Source organism: Rhineura floridana, chromosome 13 (assembly GCF_030035675.1).
Source record: "Rhineura floridana isolate rRhiFlo1 chromosome 13, rRhiFlo1.hap2, whole genome shotgun sequence".
NCBI classification, from domain to species: domain Eukaryota; kingdom Metazoa; phylum Chordata; class Lepidosauria; order Squamata; family Rhineuridae; genus Rhineura; species Rhineura floridana.
This window is the reverse complement of record NC_084492.1, coordinates 3,017,963-3,034,502: the sequence shown is the minus strand read 5'-3', so window position 1 is coordinate 3,034,502 and position 16,540 is coordinate 3,017,963. Positions and strand designations below refer to the sequence as shown.

At 43.1% G+C, this 16,540-nt stretch overlaps 1 protein-coding gene across 1 annotated transcript; it reads left to right on the top strand.

The window, feature by feature from the left end:
* The first annotated feature begins 673 nt into the window (after positions 1 to 673).
* Positions 674 to 7,039, top strand: GINS3 (GINS complex subunit 3). The gene is made up of 3 exons (XM_061594260.1): positions 674 to 1,016; positions 3,143 to 3,376; positions 5,781 to 7,039. Exons 1-3 carry the CDS (start codon positions 831 to 833, stop codon positions 6,009 to 6,011), a joined length of 651 nt encoding a protein of 216 aa, XP_061450244.1. The 5' UTR covers positions 674 to 830; the 3' UTR covers positions 6,012 to 7,039.
* Positions 7,040 to 16,540: the final 9,501 nt, after the last annotated feature.

Genomic DNA, 16,540 nt, shown 5'->3' with positions numbered 1-16,540 from the left:
GTGGGGTGTGTTAAATCGTAGACCTTGTCTTATGAGATTGTTTGCGATGTAGAGATGACAGTTTATGTGTGCGTGGTTTTTCCTTTTTGTTTTTTCTTTGTAATTTTACTTGTCGTCAGTAGGTGGCGGTAATACGGCCTTTTGGCCTTGCATCGCCATAAAACCCCATTAGAAGAAAACGCGCGAAGCCGGCTGCCCGCCGGAAACATTGTAATGGGGGGGGTGTCTCTCCTCCACCCCCCAATCCTCATAACCGCATGGAGGAAAATTGTGAGGGGGGCCACCTGGGAAGTCAATCTTGTTGTGCTGCCCCCCCAAATTAGGCTTAGAAGGGGGAAAAAAGGTTCATTCGCGCAAGTAGGACTCCCGCCACCCGCAATTGCTTCCCTGGAGCGCGGCGGCCCACGGCTCGCTCACGCTCGGCTTCACCAACCCTGACACACCGCTGCTCGCCCGCCCATTTCCCTCCTGAAAATGCGCCTAGAAACATACAAAAAAAAGGTTCCCCTGGAGGGGGGGCACAGAAATGAGACTCCGCTCTTCCGCCTCCGACGGCACCGCCGAAGCCGCTTCTGTGGGGATATATGGTGATTTACAGCCCGACTGGGGGGCGGGGCTTCTTCCCCGGGCGGCTTGCAGCCTCGAGTGGGGAGGAGCCAAGCCGCACGCGGGAAAAGCGGCTCTAGCGGGGGAGGGGCAACTGAGCAGGCGCGCGGAAGAGGCCTCTGACGCCAGCGGCTCAGCCTCTGTCGGAAGAGCGAGGGCGTTGCGCGCGTGCGTACTCAGGAGCCCGGCGCGAGCTCGCAGCAGCCGATCTTCGGCGTGGGGCTATGGGCGAAGTCTACTCGCCAGTGGAGGCTGGGCTCGGGCCCGGCGACGAGAGCTTCCTCTCGCTGGAAGATATCCTCATGTCGCAGGAGAGGCTGCCGTGCCGCGCGGAGACCATTCTGCCTCGTCTGGCCGCCGCCCTGGGCAAGGTGACCACCGCCTCCGCGCCAGGCGACGCGCACCCTGAGGTGAGATAACGTTCTGCGGCGCCGTCCCTCCCCCGGCGAAGGGACTACAGCTCCCACCAGCCCGGAAGCGACCAGTCTGAACGGAAGCCCATAGAGCTATAGCGACTGTAGACCCTTATTGGCTCCTCCCGGGCGAAAGGGAAATATCACGGGAATCCGGTGGGGAAGTCCGGCGATTCCGCGGAAGGCGGCAGACGGTTCTGCTCCTTGTGGCAGGGGCCCTCCGCATTGCTTCCTCGAAGGGAGGTTTGGCATTCGCTCCCGCAGGCAGGTCGGTGGAGCGCACGCAGGTTCCAGCCAGCGTCCAGCTGGAGGGAGGAGGGGCGGGAGCTCTCCCGACTCCGCTTGGCAGAGCCCGGAGCAGAGGAGGCTCCTGCCAAGCGCGGACGGGGAGGGAAGCGCCGGTGGCCTCCCTCGGCCTCCGATGCTTCCGGACCGCAGCTCCCGCTGGACGGGCAGCTGCGCAGCGGTTGTAGCTCACTGGCTCCACCTCAGCCGCAGGTGAAAGGGCCCTGTTGGCGTTGGCAGGATAACTGGTTAAGTTGGAAAGCGCCTGAACTCCTGTCTTTGCTGCGGCATTTTGTCACTGGGGTAACATGCGTGGCATTGGCCAAGAAAAAGAAGCAAGGCCCCGGGGGGTTCCTTGCTTTATGAGAGAGTCGTTGTATATCCTTTATATCAGTCAGCTCCTTTCTGAAATGTATGGTGGCTGTAACTCGCCTTGTTGTTCTTTAATATAATGAAAATGTTGAGATGGATTTCCAGAAGTGGACAGTTTTGCAAGAGGCTTGCTATAAGAATGAAGAGTTTAGGATTTTAAAGCATATATTTTATTACAGCTTTCACCAGCCATGCTTGCATCTTCATTTGTGCTCTCCTTACACCCCAGCCTGCAGAATATTGGGGCTGAAAATCAAGGAGAAGTCATGGGTTAACGGAGACTTAATTGTATACTATTTATGTGGCATGAAAGTTAAGGCAATGTCTTCACTGACATTTTTTGTGCTTTTTGTCACATGATTAACAGAAAGTGGTTTGTGGATTAGTTTTTTTTGTTCAAGAGTAAGAAAAATATTATTGCATTATGTTTGACCTTTGTCTTTTAAATCCATTTTTTAAAAGTCCAAAATCATTTCATTATAGATTGGGATCAGTTATCCATCTTTTCTTTTGACCTTTTGAAGTAATTTTAATCAAATTCTAGAGTACTATTACCATTAAAATGCAAAGGCATTTTATTCATGGTGTTGCGATTGAAAGTTTGACATGCGCATTTAGAATGATGTTGATTTTGTAATCTTTCAGTCTCTTTGTTTCACACCTTAACTTTTTCATAAATCTTTATACTTCCCTGTGCCATTTTGTTTAGAAATGTATCCTGGCACAAATAATTAAAAAAATTCTGACAAACTTTAATGGGGCTTACACAAATCAGGCATCCTCAAAATGTCTAAATACTTAGAATAAGTTTTTACACTATAATCTTAGTTTTATTATTCTGGTAGTCTAAGGAGCAAAGATAATTACAATTATTGTGGAACATTCACTATTGTCTACCCCTTAATGTCATCTGTTCATCTGGAACACTCTGCTAGTAGTTTTATTGGGGTGTAAGTATTATTATTATTATTATTATTTATTACATTTGTATACTGCCCCATAGCCAAAGCTCTCTGGGTGGTTTACAACAATTAAAAACAAATATACAAATTTAAAAACACTTTTTAAAAAATAAAATAAAAACTGCCTTCCCACTGGTAAGTTTCTTATTGGGCCACTGTCAGTACAAACCCTTCTCCATGTGAGAGGACACTACACCATGTGCAAAATGTACAGTGGAATATGCTTCATCCCCTTGATCTCAGTGCAGCTTGTTTTCTGCCCATGCACATTGCTCTTTAGGCCACAGCTAAATTGGCTTCCAAATTAATACGGCAGCAAAAGTAAATTCCTTGGAGTATATAACGTAGCTACAAGTCTGCTACAACTGTATGGTCTCTGCAAGCTCTTCTTCTGAGGAGAGACATTTTAAAATTGTTTAGAGTTGTTGCCTCAGTAATCTGTTCAAGGGCCTTCCTTATTCATGATTTTTATCTGTTTTATTTTTTGCGCTGTGGGGCATGCAGGGCTCAAAGTTGGAAATTCCCCTCTGGTTGGCCAAAGGCTTGTATGACAACAAACGGAGGATTCTTTCTGTGGAGTTGCCAAAGATCTACAAGGAGAGTTGGCGGACAGTGTTCAGTGCTGATGCCAGTGTGGTTGATCTGCATAAATTGGGGCCTTACTACTATGCATTTGGCTCCCAGCTGCTGAATTTTGACAGTTCTGAAAATACTGAACTAGCTCAGACCATATTGCAGGTAAAACACTGAACTAAACAGAATACTTCCCCTTATTGCTTTTGATCTTCTTTCTCTCTGCTTTGGCCTCTTCTTGTGCTGAAAGGTTGCACCATTTGAGAGCTGTCCCAATCTTCCCACCCCAAATTTTCTCTGTGTTGTAAATTGTGCTGTTCTGGATTTTCTGGAACCTAGAAAAAAGAGAGGCTGTCTATTGGCTGGCTGTGCTGAACATTGGCTCAGTTCAGACTTGCAGCTAAATCAGGAATGGGGGATCTTTTTTTAAAATCTCTTGGGGTGGGGGCACTGACCAAAACAAATTTATAAATTGGGGGCCTGCCTGCCTGCCTCTAGTCTCCTCAGCCTTTTCCCCACGGCTCCGCCCAAGGCATCTCACTGCGCAGTGGTTGTAGCCCTCAACCAGCTTTCAGCTTCAACACTGCTTTTCTCCTCTTTATGCTGGTTCTCTTTGGGAATGTTAGGTACCTCTCCTGGAAGCTGGTTGCAGCACCTTCCACTACCGGTATCAGGAACTGAAATCGTGTAACTTCAATGCCAAAAGGTACTTTTATTAGGACTAAGCAAAATACCACAACATTTTGGGCAAGGCTTCAAGTTCTTCAGAACTCTTTATCAGGCCAGATGTTCAGCATAACAGGAGGGAGGGTAGAGTAGAAAAAGTCTGGCAAGAGCTTGTTGCTCCAAAGTCTACAGTCTTAAAATGGAATGCAGGAGGTGCTATGCAGACACAGACAGGTACGCCTCACTGGGTGCCAGACAGACTGCACTCAGGATGCATTGCAACAGAGAAGCGATAATGGCTGCTTCCTCATTGTTTGAAAATAGAACTTGGTAGTTGTTCATGTCAGTTTCCAGTGCTAGTCTTTATCCAGCTTTGCTAATATTAATATTTTTTATTTATTGTTTGTTTGTACCTGAGGCCCACTCATCCCTGAGCAGGTTAAACAGGTACAGATTATAATTAAAACCATAAAATAAAACCACAGAACTGATAACAGAACTAATAAAATAGTACAGAACAGCAATAGAAGACATGCACTCAGCCAAAGGTTGTTTTTTTTACTGCAGTGGAGGAGTGGAGTTCAAGATGGTGACCACCACTCACTCCACTGGCAAGGAAAGGAAAGTGTTCTCCTACTGGCTAACTGTCTAGGTGGAGTTGCAAAGGGCCAGGACATACCTTTGCACCATGCTGTGGGACACAAAGACAAAAGGTGTCTCCTCCTCCAGAAACCAAGAAGAAATAGGAAGTGGAAGTGAGAAAGCATCCCATAAAATATCATGTTACACAAGGTCAGCATAGAGTAAAGGACTTTACGAGACAGCCAAGTGATCTACTGTTGCCTCTCCATCTGTTTGACCCACACAAACCCAACTGTTCAAGTTGTGTCCCAGCACTTCCAGTAATGCCTTTATTAGGACCAGTTAAAATGTCAATTCAGTTCTAGTTGTCTCCACTGAAAGGTTGCATGAGAAAGTGCTGGAGAGCTTTTTCCTTTCGTTGGAGTTAACAGACGTTGTCCCTGACTTGATACAAAGTAGTGACTTAACTTTTGCCTCTAAATGGCCACACAACGCAAATGCATGTGCTGTTCAGTTGGTTCTGATGACCTTCAGATGAAACCCCAGTGAAGTTAATGAATTATTCTGGCAGATGTTTAAACAGTTCCTTCGGAAGACTTGAGTTGCTTTTGCTTGGGATCTGGGACCAGTGGTTCCTATGTGGGACCTGGTTGCTGACAGGAAACATTTTATGCACAGACTAGATGGAAACTCCGATATGGCTCATTAAAATGATATCTAGCGCAGTGATTCCCAACCTTTCTTCCCCACAGACCACATGAAAATTGCTGAGGATCTTTAAAATTCATATTGTAATACAATAAAATTCAGTATAAGAAATAAAAGAAACAATTAATTACAATTAAAAATTAACATGAATATTTAATATGGACATGCTCTGGACCACTTGAATGAAGCTGGTGGACCACTAGTGGTCCACAGATCACAGTTTGGGAACCTCTTATCTAGTGAATGACACTATATGGGCTAGATGCTGCTATGCCCCAAATGATTGCACTCACCTTTTGCTTGCCTGGATGGATATGTGTGTGTGTGGAAATTGACTTTTTTGTGGCTAGAATGAAGGTTGGACTCGCTTCCATTATTCCTCTTATTTTTGCCTCTTGCTCTGTGCGCTACTAACTTGTGGCCTGTGGAAGGTTGCCCATGATGGAATGTGGCCTTGGGCTGAAAAAGGCTCCCTTTCCCCTCTCATAATTGTTAATCTAGTCTTGTGTGCAGCCACCAGAGAGGTATAGCCTGGACTCTCTTTGGCTGCTACTTTTACGTGAGCCCAAAGAGGACTTTCTTCCATTCCTAGTAACTCTGTTTCCCTCATTAGACATTTATTGGCCGATTCCGTCGCATCATGGACTCTTCCCAGAATGCTTTCAATGAGGACACATCAGTGCTGGTGGCCCGTCTAGACGAGTTGGAGCGAGCGCTGTTTCAGGCTGGTCAGAAAGGACTTAATGACTTCCAGGGCTGGGAAATGGGCCAGGCTTCCCAGATCACAGCATCTAGCCTGATCCAGAATTACAAGAAGAGAAAATTTATTGACTTGGACAGTTGAGTGCCTGAAGGGCACACCTGACCCTTTCATGGGGGCAGATACTGAGGTTGATGGTCAGCGCTGAAGCAACAAGAGACAAAAGAGGAAAAAGTGACGTTCATCTTATGCATTAAAAATCTTCCTGGCACCATCTTAAAATTGGACCAGAGTATATGTCTGAGAAATGTTGTCTGACATCACATGTTGTGCACCTATGCACTCCCTCTTCTGAGGATGTACAAGGCTATCCTGGCTTTGTGTCTGAATGGATACAATCAGCAGGAACAAATCTTGGACAGTCATTAACATTTTAATCAGTCTAATTCAGTAGGGCAAAAGGGTGAACAATTTCCAAACAATTGAAGTTGCCTCTTGAAGTCATAGTTGGAATATTTGTACATAGTCTGCTGAGTTACTCTATTGCGTCCACCATTGATTTTATTTGCTAGTAAAGTGGCCTTTCTTTGAGTTGGGGGGAGGCAGCTCAGAGATATTTTAATGTGCCTCTTGGCGACTATTCATTGGATGTCCTTTGGAAGCATTCCTGTCCAAGGAGCATAGCTGCTCTTATAATTTAACTGGCAGCTTTTCCAGTCCTTTGAACTGTAGTTTTCTGAATTGTGTTGGGATCTCTTAATTGAGAATTCTCAACACTTACAAAGCTGCTTCTGCCAGAATTGATTGGAGGAAGCCATAGTATTAAAAAGCTTCATGCTTTTAATCTAAATGGCATTGTATCTTGCCTTCTTTGGGGGGGGGAATAGTCCACTTCCCTTTTTTCACTTCTCTGTGGCTTTGCCACAGGCTAACAAAATGGGACCCTCTGCACTATGGACTGGCATGGATCTTCTTACTTGCCAGCACATTGTATTATGTGCCCTTCAGCTTCCTCAGTCTTAAGAATCTCTGAGTTGTTCCTAGATTTTGCATTCCAGATTCAGTTCCATGCTTTATAGCATCATTTCAGTGTAGAAATTAATCATCTGCTCAGGTTCCCTTTTATAATTTGTTTGGAATTACATTTGTAAATAAAATTGGTCTTAGGTATAGGTAGGCTTTTACTATTTATTGAGACTGAATGACCTCATATCGAAATGGAATCAAAGGCTGCTCAAAGGTCTACGAAATCAATGTAAAGAGAGTGGTATGGTGGGCATGTATAATTCTTTACTAGATGTTTCAGAAGAAAACAACGATCAACTATTGATCTGCCATGGCAAAAGCCTGCTAGCTCCTCAGCCAAAAACTTTTCTGATTCCATCCAGCTTTCCAACTTGCCAAAAGGTGCCTCCTGTCAAACTTGCTAAACATATCCCATAGGCTTATAGGTTAGTAGTTCCTGGGATCCGTTCTTGAACCTTTCTTATAAATAGGAATCACAACTGCCATTGGCAATTGCCATCAGGGAAATTCCCAGTTCTGTCACTGAATGTAAACAGGATAGCTAGTGCCAGGATTGACCAGTCACCACGACCCAGCAAAAGGTCAGGAGGGTCCAATTCATCCCAGGAGCCTTTCCCCTTTTTAACTTTTTTAACAATAGAGCAATGTCATCACAAGTGACTGGGGGCCAGTCTAGTAGGGCCACCAGGTCTTCCGCTGATGTTGACACAAATCCAGCTGCTTCATCATAGCAGAGGATGTGGAAGTGTTCTTCCCATTCATGTGTGGGAATAGCATTATCACTATGGGGATTGCCCATATGCCTTGTAGATAAGATGATATGCCAAAATTTCATCCTATGATGCACTAGTTACAGTTTCAACTCAGACCTTTGTGTTAGTTAGGGAGTACTTGTACTTCTTCCCTTGGATCAACTTTTTATAAAATTTGTGCAGTTCTAGGTAACGGTGTGGTAGGAAAACTACACTGTAATTCGTAAGAGTTTTGTGCTGCTTTTGTATCCTTTTTAGTTTGCTGCCATTCATTGTCAAACCAGGGATTGGGATTCGCTGAATCACGCTTTCTTTGATGTGCTTCTCGAAATAGAAGAGGTTAGAGTGCACAGAAGTTACTGGCGAATAACAATCAAATGCCTCTTCTGCATCTCTTCAATTTAATAAAGTATTTCTTAGTGAGGATAATTGGTCAGAGTACAATAGGGAATCCAGGTCTTCCAGATTTACATTTGTTCATTTAATTTGATGTTTGGAATCTGTCAGACTGGTATCTGTGTAGAGGATGCTTTGATCTGACTTCACCACCCTACCACAGCCTACTATTGGTTGGTGATCACAGGTTGGATAGGACTCCACTCTGAAAAGTGTTACATGCAATGGCCAACGTCTCTCGGCATCTACCCTGGGAGAAGCTTGGGGTTTGCTCGCAGCATGCAACTTAGAATAACCAGACGTGACAGAACTGGAAGAAACAACAGATGAAGGACAGCAAGCCTCCCCCACAGCTGGAGGAACGAGATGGGGACAAACAACACACAAGGCGAATGCAGCGCAAGCCGTCCTGCAAGAGGAATCATCCTGTCTTCTGCTTTCACAAAATCGCAGCTAGAGTCAGCACTCCACTCCTTATATAAATAGCTCCTATAAGGATACAGGTCTCATCACAACTTTTTGGGGAGACAGAGGTCACAGGAATAAGAGATAAAAAAGGATAACTAACTATTTTCAGATATATATGTTTGAGTGCTAAGGGGTCAGACTTTATTTTATTTATTTATTTTATTTAATTTATATACCGCCCTAAGCCCAAGGTCTCTCTGGGCGGTGTACATAAAATAAAGCAATCAGGAATATATAAATACAATAAAACAATAGAATCAAACCAACAAAGGTAAACAAAAATAATCAAACAGTAGCAAAATACAACAATACATATAATAATATGCATTAAAATGCCTGGGAATATAGAAAGGTTTTCACCTGGCGCCGAAAAGATAGCAGCATCGGCGCCAGGCGCACCTCATCGGAGAGACCATTCCATAATTCAGGAGCCACAACCGAAAAGGCCCTATTTCTAGTCACCACCCTCCGAGCTTCTCAATGGGATGGTACTCGGAGGAGGGCCTTAGATGTTGAGCGCAGTGTACGGGTAGTTTCATATTGGAAGAGGCGCTCCACCAGGTATTGCGGTCCCATGCCGTGTAAGGCTTTATAGGTCAAAACCAGCACTTTGAGTTTAGCCCGGAAACAAATAGGAAGCCAGTGCAGACGAGCCAGAACGGGTGTAATATGAGCGGACCTTCTTGTCCGCGTCGACAATCTGGCCGCTGCATTCTGGACTAACTGTAGTTTCCGAACTGTCTTCAAGGGCAGCCCAACGTAGAGCGCATTGCAGTAGTCCAATCTAGAAGTTACCAGAGCATGAACGACTGAGGCGAGGTCGTCACTGTCCAGATAGGGACGTAGCTGGGCTACCAATCGGAGATGGTAGAAAGCATTCCCTGCCACTGAGGCTACCTGAGCCTCAAGAGACAAGGAAGAGTCGATAAGAACTCCCAAGCTACGAACCTGTTCTTTCAAGGGGAGTGTAACCCCGTCCAGAACAGGGTGAACATCCACCATCTGGGCAGAGAAGGCACTCACTAACAGCGTCTCGGTCTTGTCTGGATTAAGCTTCAGTCTGTTAGCTCCCATCCAATCCATTATCGCTGCCAGGCAGCGGTTTAGTACGTTAACAGCCTCACCTGAGGAAGATGAAAAGGAGAAATAGAGTTGCATGTCATCAGCGTACTGGTGAAAACGCACTGCAAAACTCCTGATGACTGCACCCAGCGGCTTCATATAGATGTTGAAAAGCATGGGGGACAGTACCGATCCCTGTGGGACTCCACAATGGAGAGTCCAGGGTATCGAGCAGTGTTCCCCAAGCACTACCTTCTGTTGACGACCCACCAAGTAGGAGCGGAGCCACTGCCAAGCATTACCCCCAACTCCCAACTCCGTGAGCCTTCCCAGAAGGATACCATGGTCGATGGTATCAAAAGCAGCTGAGAGATCAAGGAGAATCAACAGGGTCACACTCCCCCTGTCCCTCTCCCGACAAAGGTCATCATACAGGGCGACCAAGGCTGTTTCGGTACCAAACCCAGGCCTAAAACCGGATTGAAACGGATCAAGATAATCAGTGTCATCCAAGAGCCCCTGGAGCTGGTCGGCCACCACCCGCTCCAGAACCTTGCCCAAGAACGGAACATTCGCCACAGGTCTATAGTTGTTCAAGTTATCTGGGTCCAAGGAGGGTTTCTTCAGGAGTGGTCTCACTACCGCCGCTTTTAGGCTTGAGGGTTCATGGGGGGGATAACGCCTCATACCATAGACCTGAATGTTACTCCAGGGGAGGGGGGGATAAGAAGATATTGACAGCACCATTACCCGGAAATACAGTGCTTACAGCACCTTGGGCCAAAAAGCTTGAGCCACCTGGCACAAGCGCTAGCCAGACTACTGTATCTGGGATAGCCCAATTTGGACCCTTTTCAGAAGGTATTTGTTTAGTTGAGATTTCACTGTTCGGGGGGGAATGGCTATTAGTGATATTAGTGATATTGGGGGGAATGGCTGGGTATGTTTGGGGGTAGGGGTGGGTACTTTGCTGCAGATGGAAGTGTTTTTTCAGTTGCATCATTTTAGATGTAGTTAAACCATGGATACTCTTCGATGAAAGTCCAGTGAGATGAACAATACAAAAGTAGTGACCCTGAATGTAAAGGGGTTAGGACATATAATTAAAAGAAGGCACATACTCTCATATGTTAAACAAATGCATCCTTCTGTTTTATTTTTGCAAGAAATTCATAATCCCAAAAAATCAGAGATTCTACTAAAACATGCTTATTTTGGAAATCAATATTTAGCCAGAGGCACATCCAAAGCATGAGGTGTGGCAATTATTTTTAAGTCTAATTTCCCTTTTGAAGTTAAAAAGATCCTTAGAGATCCTGAAGGCAGATTCATATTCGTAGCTGGGTTATTGTGTGGAAAGGAGTTAATGCACTTTTGGCTCTATATACTCCCTTAATAAGGGACCAAAATTATTTTTTGCAAGTCTTATAAAAAAACGTTAAATTCAAATTAGGAAACAATTTTGGGTGGTGATTTTAATATTAATTTGAAAGTTACTAACTCAGCCAAAAAAATTAAAAAAATTAAAACTGGACTGAAATCAAATAATGCCCAAAAAATGAGCCAAACCAAAACACATTTTTATAGGTTTTGCAACGTCATAATTTGAAAGAGGTGTGGTCAGCATTATACCCGACTGATCATGGTCACACCCTTTTCTCATCAGTTTATAAAACTCATTCATGGCTCGATGGCATACTGCTGTCAGACACCCTGCTTCCTCTTGTGCAAAATGCTGATATAGGAGTAATAAGGATTAGACATCATGACCCAGTATTGGTCACATTGCAGCTTGCTCAATCGGAAGCCACTATACCTTCATCGTGCTTTCACCCTTGATTGCTTACCAGACAAGCCAGCAGAGACAAAACCAGAGAAGCACTAACAAATTATTTTAAAGAAAAAGAAACGCCAGAAACTTCTATAGGCACACATTGGGAAGGAATGAAGGCCATCATCAGGGGAATATGCATTAAGGAACTCTCGGAGGTTAAGAAATCAAATAGGGTACAGACCAGTATGCTAGAACAGGAAATGGCACTGCTACAGAATCAGTATGGTCTTGCAGGGTCATGACAGACATATAAAATGCTTACATTAAAAAGAAATGAACTAGACTTGATTGAAACAAAATTTTAATTGGTGTGCTGCATACAAAACAAAATTATTTTGAGCATAGCAGTAAAAGCTCAAGATTATTAGCAAATTGATTAAAACGGAAACATAAAAGATGCACAATGCATGTTATTCAAAAGTCAGATGGCACCAGTGTTTGGACAAGCTCGGGTATAGGACAAGCTTTTACAGAACTCAAATCTATATAAAGACCGTCAGGTAGACCGTTCAGCAGTAGAAACATATGTAAATAAGGCCAGTCTTCACACTCTTAACAGGAGAGGAGAGATAGACCCTAATAGAAGAAATTCAGGCTGATGAAATAAATACAATTGACAAATTAAAATCTAACAAATCCCCCAGGCCTGATGGTTTTACTAATGAATTTTATAAAAAATTTAAAGAGATTTTAACACAAAGATTGGTACAATTATTTGGTGGTATTCTTCATGGAGACCCCTCAAACATGAAAAACAGTGGAATTGCAATGATTCCAAAACCCTTTAAAGATCCTTCAATTGTAGAATCTTATTGACCAATAGAGTTATTAAATAATGACTACAAGATATTTACATCCTTGTTGGCAAATAGATGAAAGACTATGGCCACAAATCTAATTCATGAAGATATCTCTAGATATATACAAAGCATTTGACTGTGTACACTGGCCCTTTTTAATTGAGGCAGCAAAAAGAATGAATTTTGGAAAGCAATTTTTAACAATTTTAAATCAAATTTACTCACTTTGTACAGCAGTGATTAGGATAAATGGTAGAGACTCTCCACAATTCATAGTCCAAAGAGGAACGAAACAAGACTGCCCTCTCTCTCTCTCCTCTCCTGTTCTTGACGGTGATGGAACCTTTAGCACAACATCTGAGACAAAACCAAAATATTAAAGGGATACAGATAAATCAGGATACAGGTCTTCTCAGTATGTATGCTGATGATATGGTAACCAATCCTCTGGAAGCAGCGCTCCCATTAAAGACTGAATTAGAACAATTCATGGGGGTTTCTGGATTACAAGTTAATCTAACAAAATTGGAAGCAATGTGCTTTCACTTGCCTTCAGACACCCAATGCCAATTCTCAGCTGCGCTGGGTATTCGTTTATGCCCAAAGCAGCTGCAATACCTGGCAGTGCAAATACATAGAAGCCTTAATAAGCCATTTATGGTTAACTACAGACCAATTTGGTATGCATTAAAAGCTGATATGAATATGTGGGTCAAGTTGCAACTTTCACTATTGGCAAGGATCTCTGCAATAAAAGTGATATTGTTACCTAAGTTAACCCTTTTTATGCCATGCACTCCCTGTTTACATTCCAGAAAAACAAGTAAAGATTTGGCAAAAAGAAATAGAACTATTTATTTTTAATAAAAAAAATTACCCAGAATTAAAAAAAAAACATTATTATACCGACAGTCCAAAAAGGGGGGGATGGGGAATTCCACATTTAAAACATTATTTTGATGCCAATCAATTATATCATCTTATTTTTATAATATTGGATAGTAAAATAAAAAGATGGGTTCAACTAGAAAATATTTTAGTGAAAGGTATTCCTTTGGGGGCAATACTCTTTAGAAAACCCTCAAAAACTCTGTTACAGCAATTAAAAGAAAATCCCTTCACTAATACACTACTACAAAGCTGTCAAAGACAGGGAAATCACCTTTTATCTAAGATATCATCTATGACACCTGTTGTGGAAAAACAAGGAGTCTGACCACATTAATATAGAATGCTATGGCTTTATTTAAAACACACACACACACGCTAGCAATGAGAGATCCCCCAACATGAACATTGGAAAAGCTCTCTCTGATCTCCATAAGCATGATGCCTAGTATTTATCACAAAATTACAAGCTAGCATCATTAATAATGTAAAAGAGATGAAAAGAGCAAACAAAGCGATGGGTGGTGCGTCAAAAAGACACGTTGCAAGGGACCTTCCAGAGTTCAACAGGTAAGTTGTTTTAACATATCCAGGTCCAGGTGTTTTTCTCAATTATCTCAGAATCTTCCCCAACTGGCTGGCCACAAACAGTCCTTATTCTATTCCTAGTGCTTAGCTACTTTCATAAGAAGTCAGTGTCTGCACGGCTGTCTTCTCAGAAATAACTTTTATACCAGGTCAAGAAGGCATAAGAGAGCAAAATGGATGCTAAGGACAAAATGGATTCCAGTTGTTAAATTTTTCCTCCACACACCACTCTTTTTTCACCCAGAATTTTATGATAGCAATTGTCAAATGCAGGGGTTCACAGAGACATGCAGCTAATTCACAGATAAGGGCCAGACCATAAATCTACCAGGCAGGAGGAACCAGGGGGCCAGCCAGTGTGTTTACCATTTGGGAAGGGCTGAAGGAGGAGGCAGAGAAGGGAGTCCAAATGTCCAGAAACTAAGAGATCCGATCAGGCAGGGCAGGGTTCAAGGCAAGGGTTTAACAGGAGAGTTGGAGTAATGTCTGCAGCAAGGCTTGATGTTGACACTAGCAAGGAGTCTCCCTTTCCTCCCAGCCTTTTGTACTGCGCATGCTGGCCCAGGTGCCTACAATCGGCCTGTGTTCTTGCCAGTTCTCCTGCTCCTTAATTGCGCTGATTGCCTTCGCTGCTGCAACACCTGTTGGTGTCTCCTCTCTGCTGGGGAAGGGGCAGCCTCCTGGTCACTTCTTGACTCTGGCAGGCAGGCTCTCTCAGAGTCTTTTCTCTGGTCTGGTGAAGGGTCTGGGTCCTGGTCTGTCTCCCTGCTTGTCCCCTCTCCTGGGTCTGCAGTCTCCCATTCCTCTTCCTCCTTGGATGAGTCCTCTGAGGGGGGCATGACAGCAATAGATACTTACCTTGGCAGCAATGGAGAGAGAAGGGGTTTTATCATCTTCGTGATTTTTATGTTAACGGTTCTCCAATAACACAGCAGGCCTTTACAACAGCACTGGAGGGACAAAATCTTCCTGGTTACATTGGATTAGCAGATTTTATCCACCGTCCTAACATTAAAGAAGCAGGAAGGGCAAATTTATCCCCCTTTGAAAATATTATGTTGGCAGCAAGAGACAGAGATAGGGGAATTGTTTCAAAAATTTATCAACTTTTATTATATAAAGAAGGAGAGAACTTATCTGGATTAAAGAGAGTATGGGAAAGTGATTGCGGAGTAGAAGTCAAGGAGGAAGATTTGGAACAAACCTTTGGTGAAACCCTCTTCCAATCAAATAAGAGAAACCATGTTAAAAATAGCTCACAGATGGTATTTAACACCACTGCATCTGTCTCGAATTAATCAGATACATCCCTCCAGATGTTGGAGGGGATGTGCAATGGCCGGAACATACCACCACATGTGGTGGGAGTGTGTCTCAGTACAAAAATTTTGGACTTTAATATTTAATGAAATTGAAATAATCATCTCTAAAGAAATAGACAGAACACCACAATTGGTGGTGTTGAATCTATTTGAAGGAGCAAACAAAGATATAATCTGCAAAACTCTATTAGGCACACCTGTCCAAATATCATGCATGTTTTCCATGGCCTCTCCACTGCTGGAGGGCCTGTGGGAACAAAGGAACATATTTTCATCTCTGGTGGGAATGTGAAACAATACAAGCTTTTTGGCTCAGGGTTTATGATGAAATGTTGTTGATTTCTAAAGAACACTTTGATTTTACGCCAAAATTATTGCTATTAAACATATTTGATGCTACACACGTAAAGCTGCTCTCCAAAGAATTGATCATCTACATGACCTTAGCAGCAAAATTAACAATTGCATCGCAGTGGAAATCAGCAAATGACCTCTCAATAAAACAATGGTATAACTCCCTCTGGAATATAGCCATAATGGAAAAACTTACACATGAACTAAAACTAAGACAGGGTAAGGAAAAACCAGACTCCTTTTATTTAACTTGGCACTCCTTTATTGAATACACTTCGGAAGATACGTTTATGCATCGTCCATCAATGGAAGCCTGGCGGATATGGAGACACTTATAAACGATGTAATGGCCTAACAGAAAGGAAACAATCATTTAGACTGCATATCAGTTTAGTCAGAGGTTGAGTGTCTGAGAGATTTCATTTTCTTTGTTAGCATTTGAATGCTTCTTTGTTTATTGTTGTTGAATAACTATTGCTTCTTAATTATACTGGTGTCTGATGTAAATGAGAAAATTCATGTCATATAAAGATACCTGTGAAGAAATAAAATAAAAATTTAAAAAATCTATTAAAAAAAAAAACTGTATTAGGTCACTTATTGATGGTCACCAGGATCACTATAGCTACACATTGGAAAACATTACAAGGAGCTACAGTAGAGTGGCGCAGAGTGGTAAGCGGCGGTAACGCAGCTGAAGCTCTGCTCACGGCCGGAGTTCAATTCCAATGGAAGGAGGAAGTCGAATCTCTGGTAAAAGGGGTCGAGGTCCACTCAGCCTTCCATCTATCCGTGGTCAGTAAAATGAGTACCCGGCATACGCTGGGGGGTAAAGAAAGGCCAGGGAAGGAACTGGCAATCCCACCCCATATATATGGTCTGCCTAGTAAACGTTGCAAGACGTCACCCTAAGAGTCAGAAACGACTCGCACTACAAGTGCGGGGACTACTTTGCCTTTACAGTAGATTATTGGTATAGGAAAACATGGTATCTTGCTTTCATGGAAAAATTCATGATCAAATTGAGAGTATCCCAAGGTATTGCCAAGAAATATATTTTCTAAGAAAATTGGTATCTGTTTAGTTTATGTAAATCAAAAAGAACATGGTAGAGAGCCTCCACCACATTACGCTCTAATTTGGAACGCCTAAAATTGTATGTGGTTAATGGTATGCATTTTAA

Bases quoted from the DNA above. Each gene is read 5' to 3' on its own strand.
- GINS3 (XM_061594260.1), top strand. From the start codon at position 831: ATGGGCGAAGTCTACTCGCCAGTGGAGGCTGGGCTCGGGCCCGGCGAC. The intron at 1,017-3,142 runs GTGAGATAACGT...TGGGGCATGCAG, and splicing joins CAGGCGACGCGCACCCTGAG to GGCTCAAAGTTGGAAATTCC. The intron at 3,377-5,780 runs GTAAAACACTGA...TTCCCTCATTAG, and splicing joins TAGCTCAGACCATATTGCAG to ACATTTATTGGCCGATTCCG.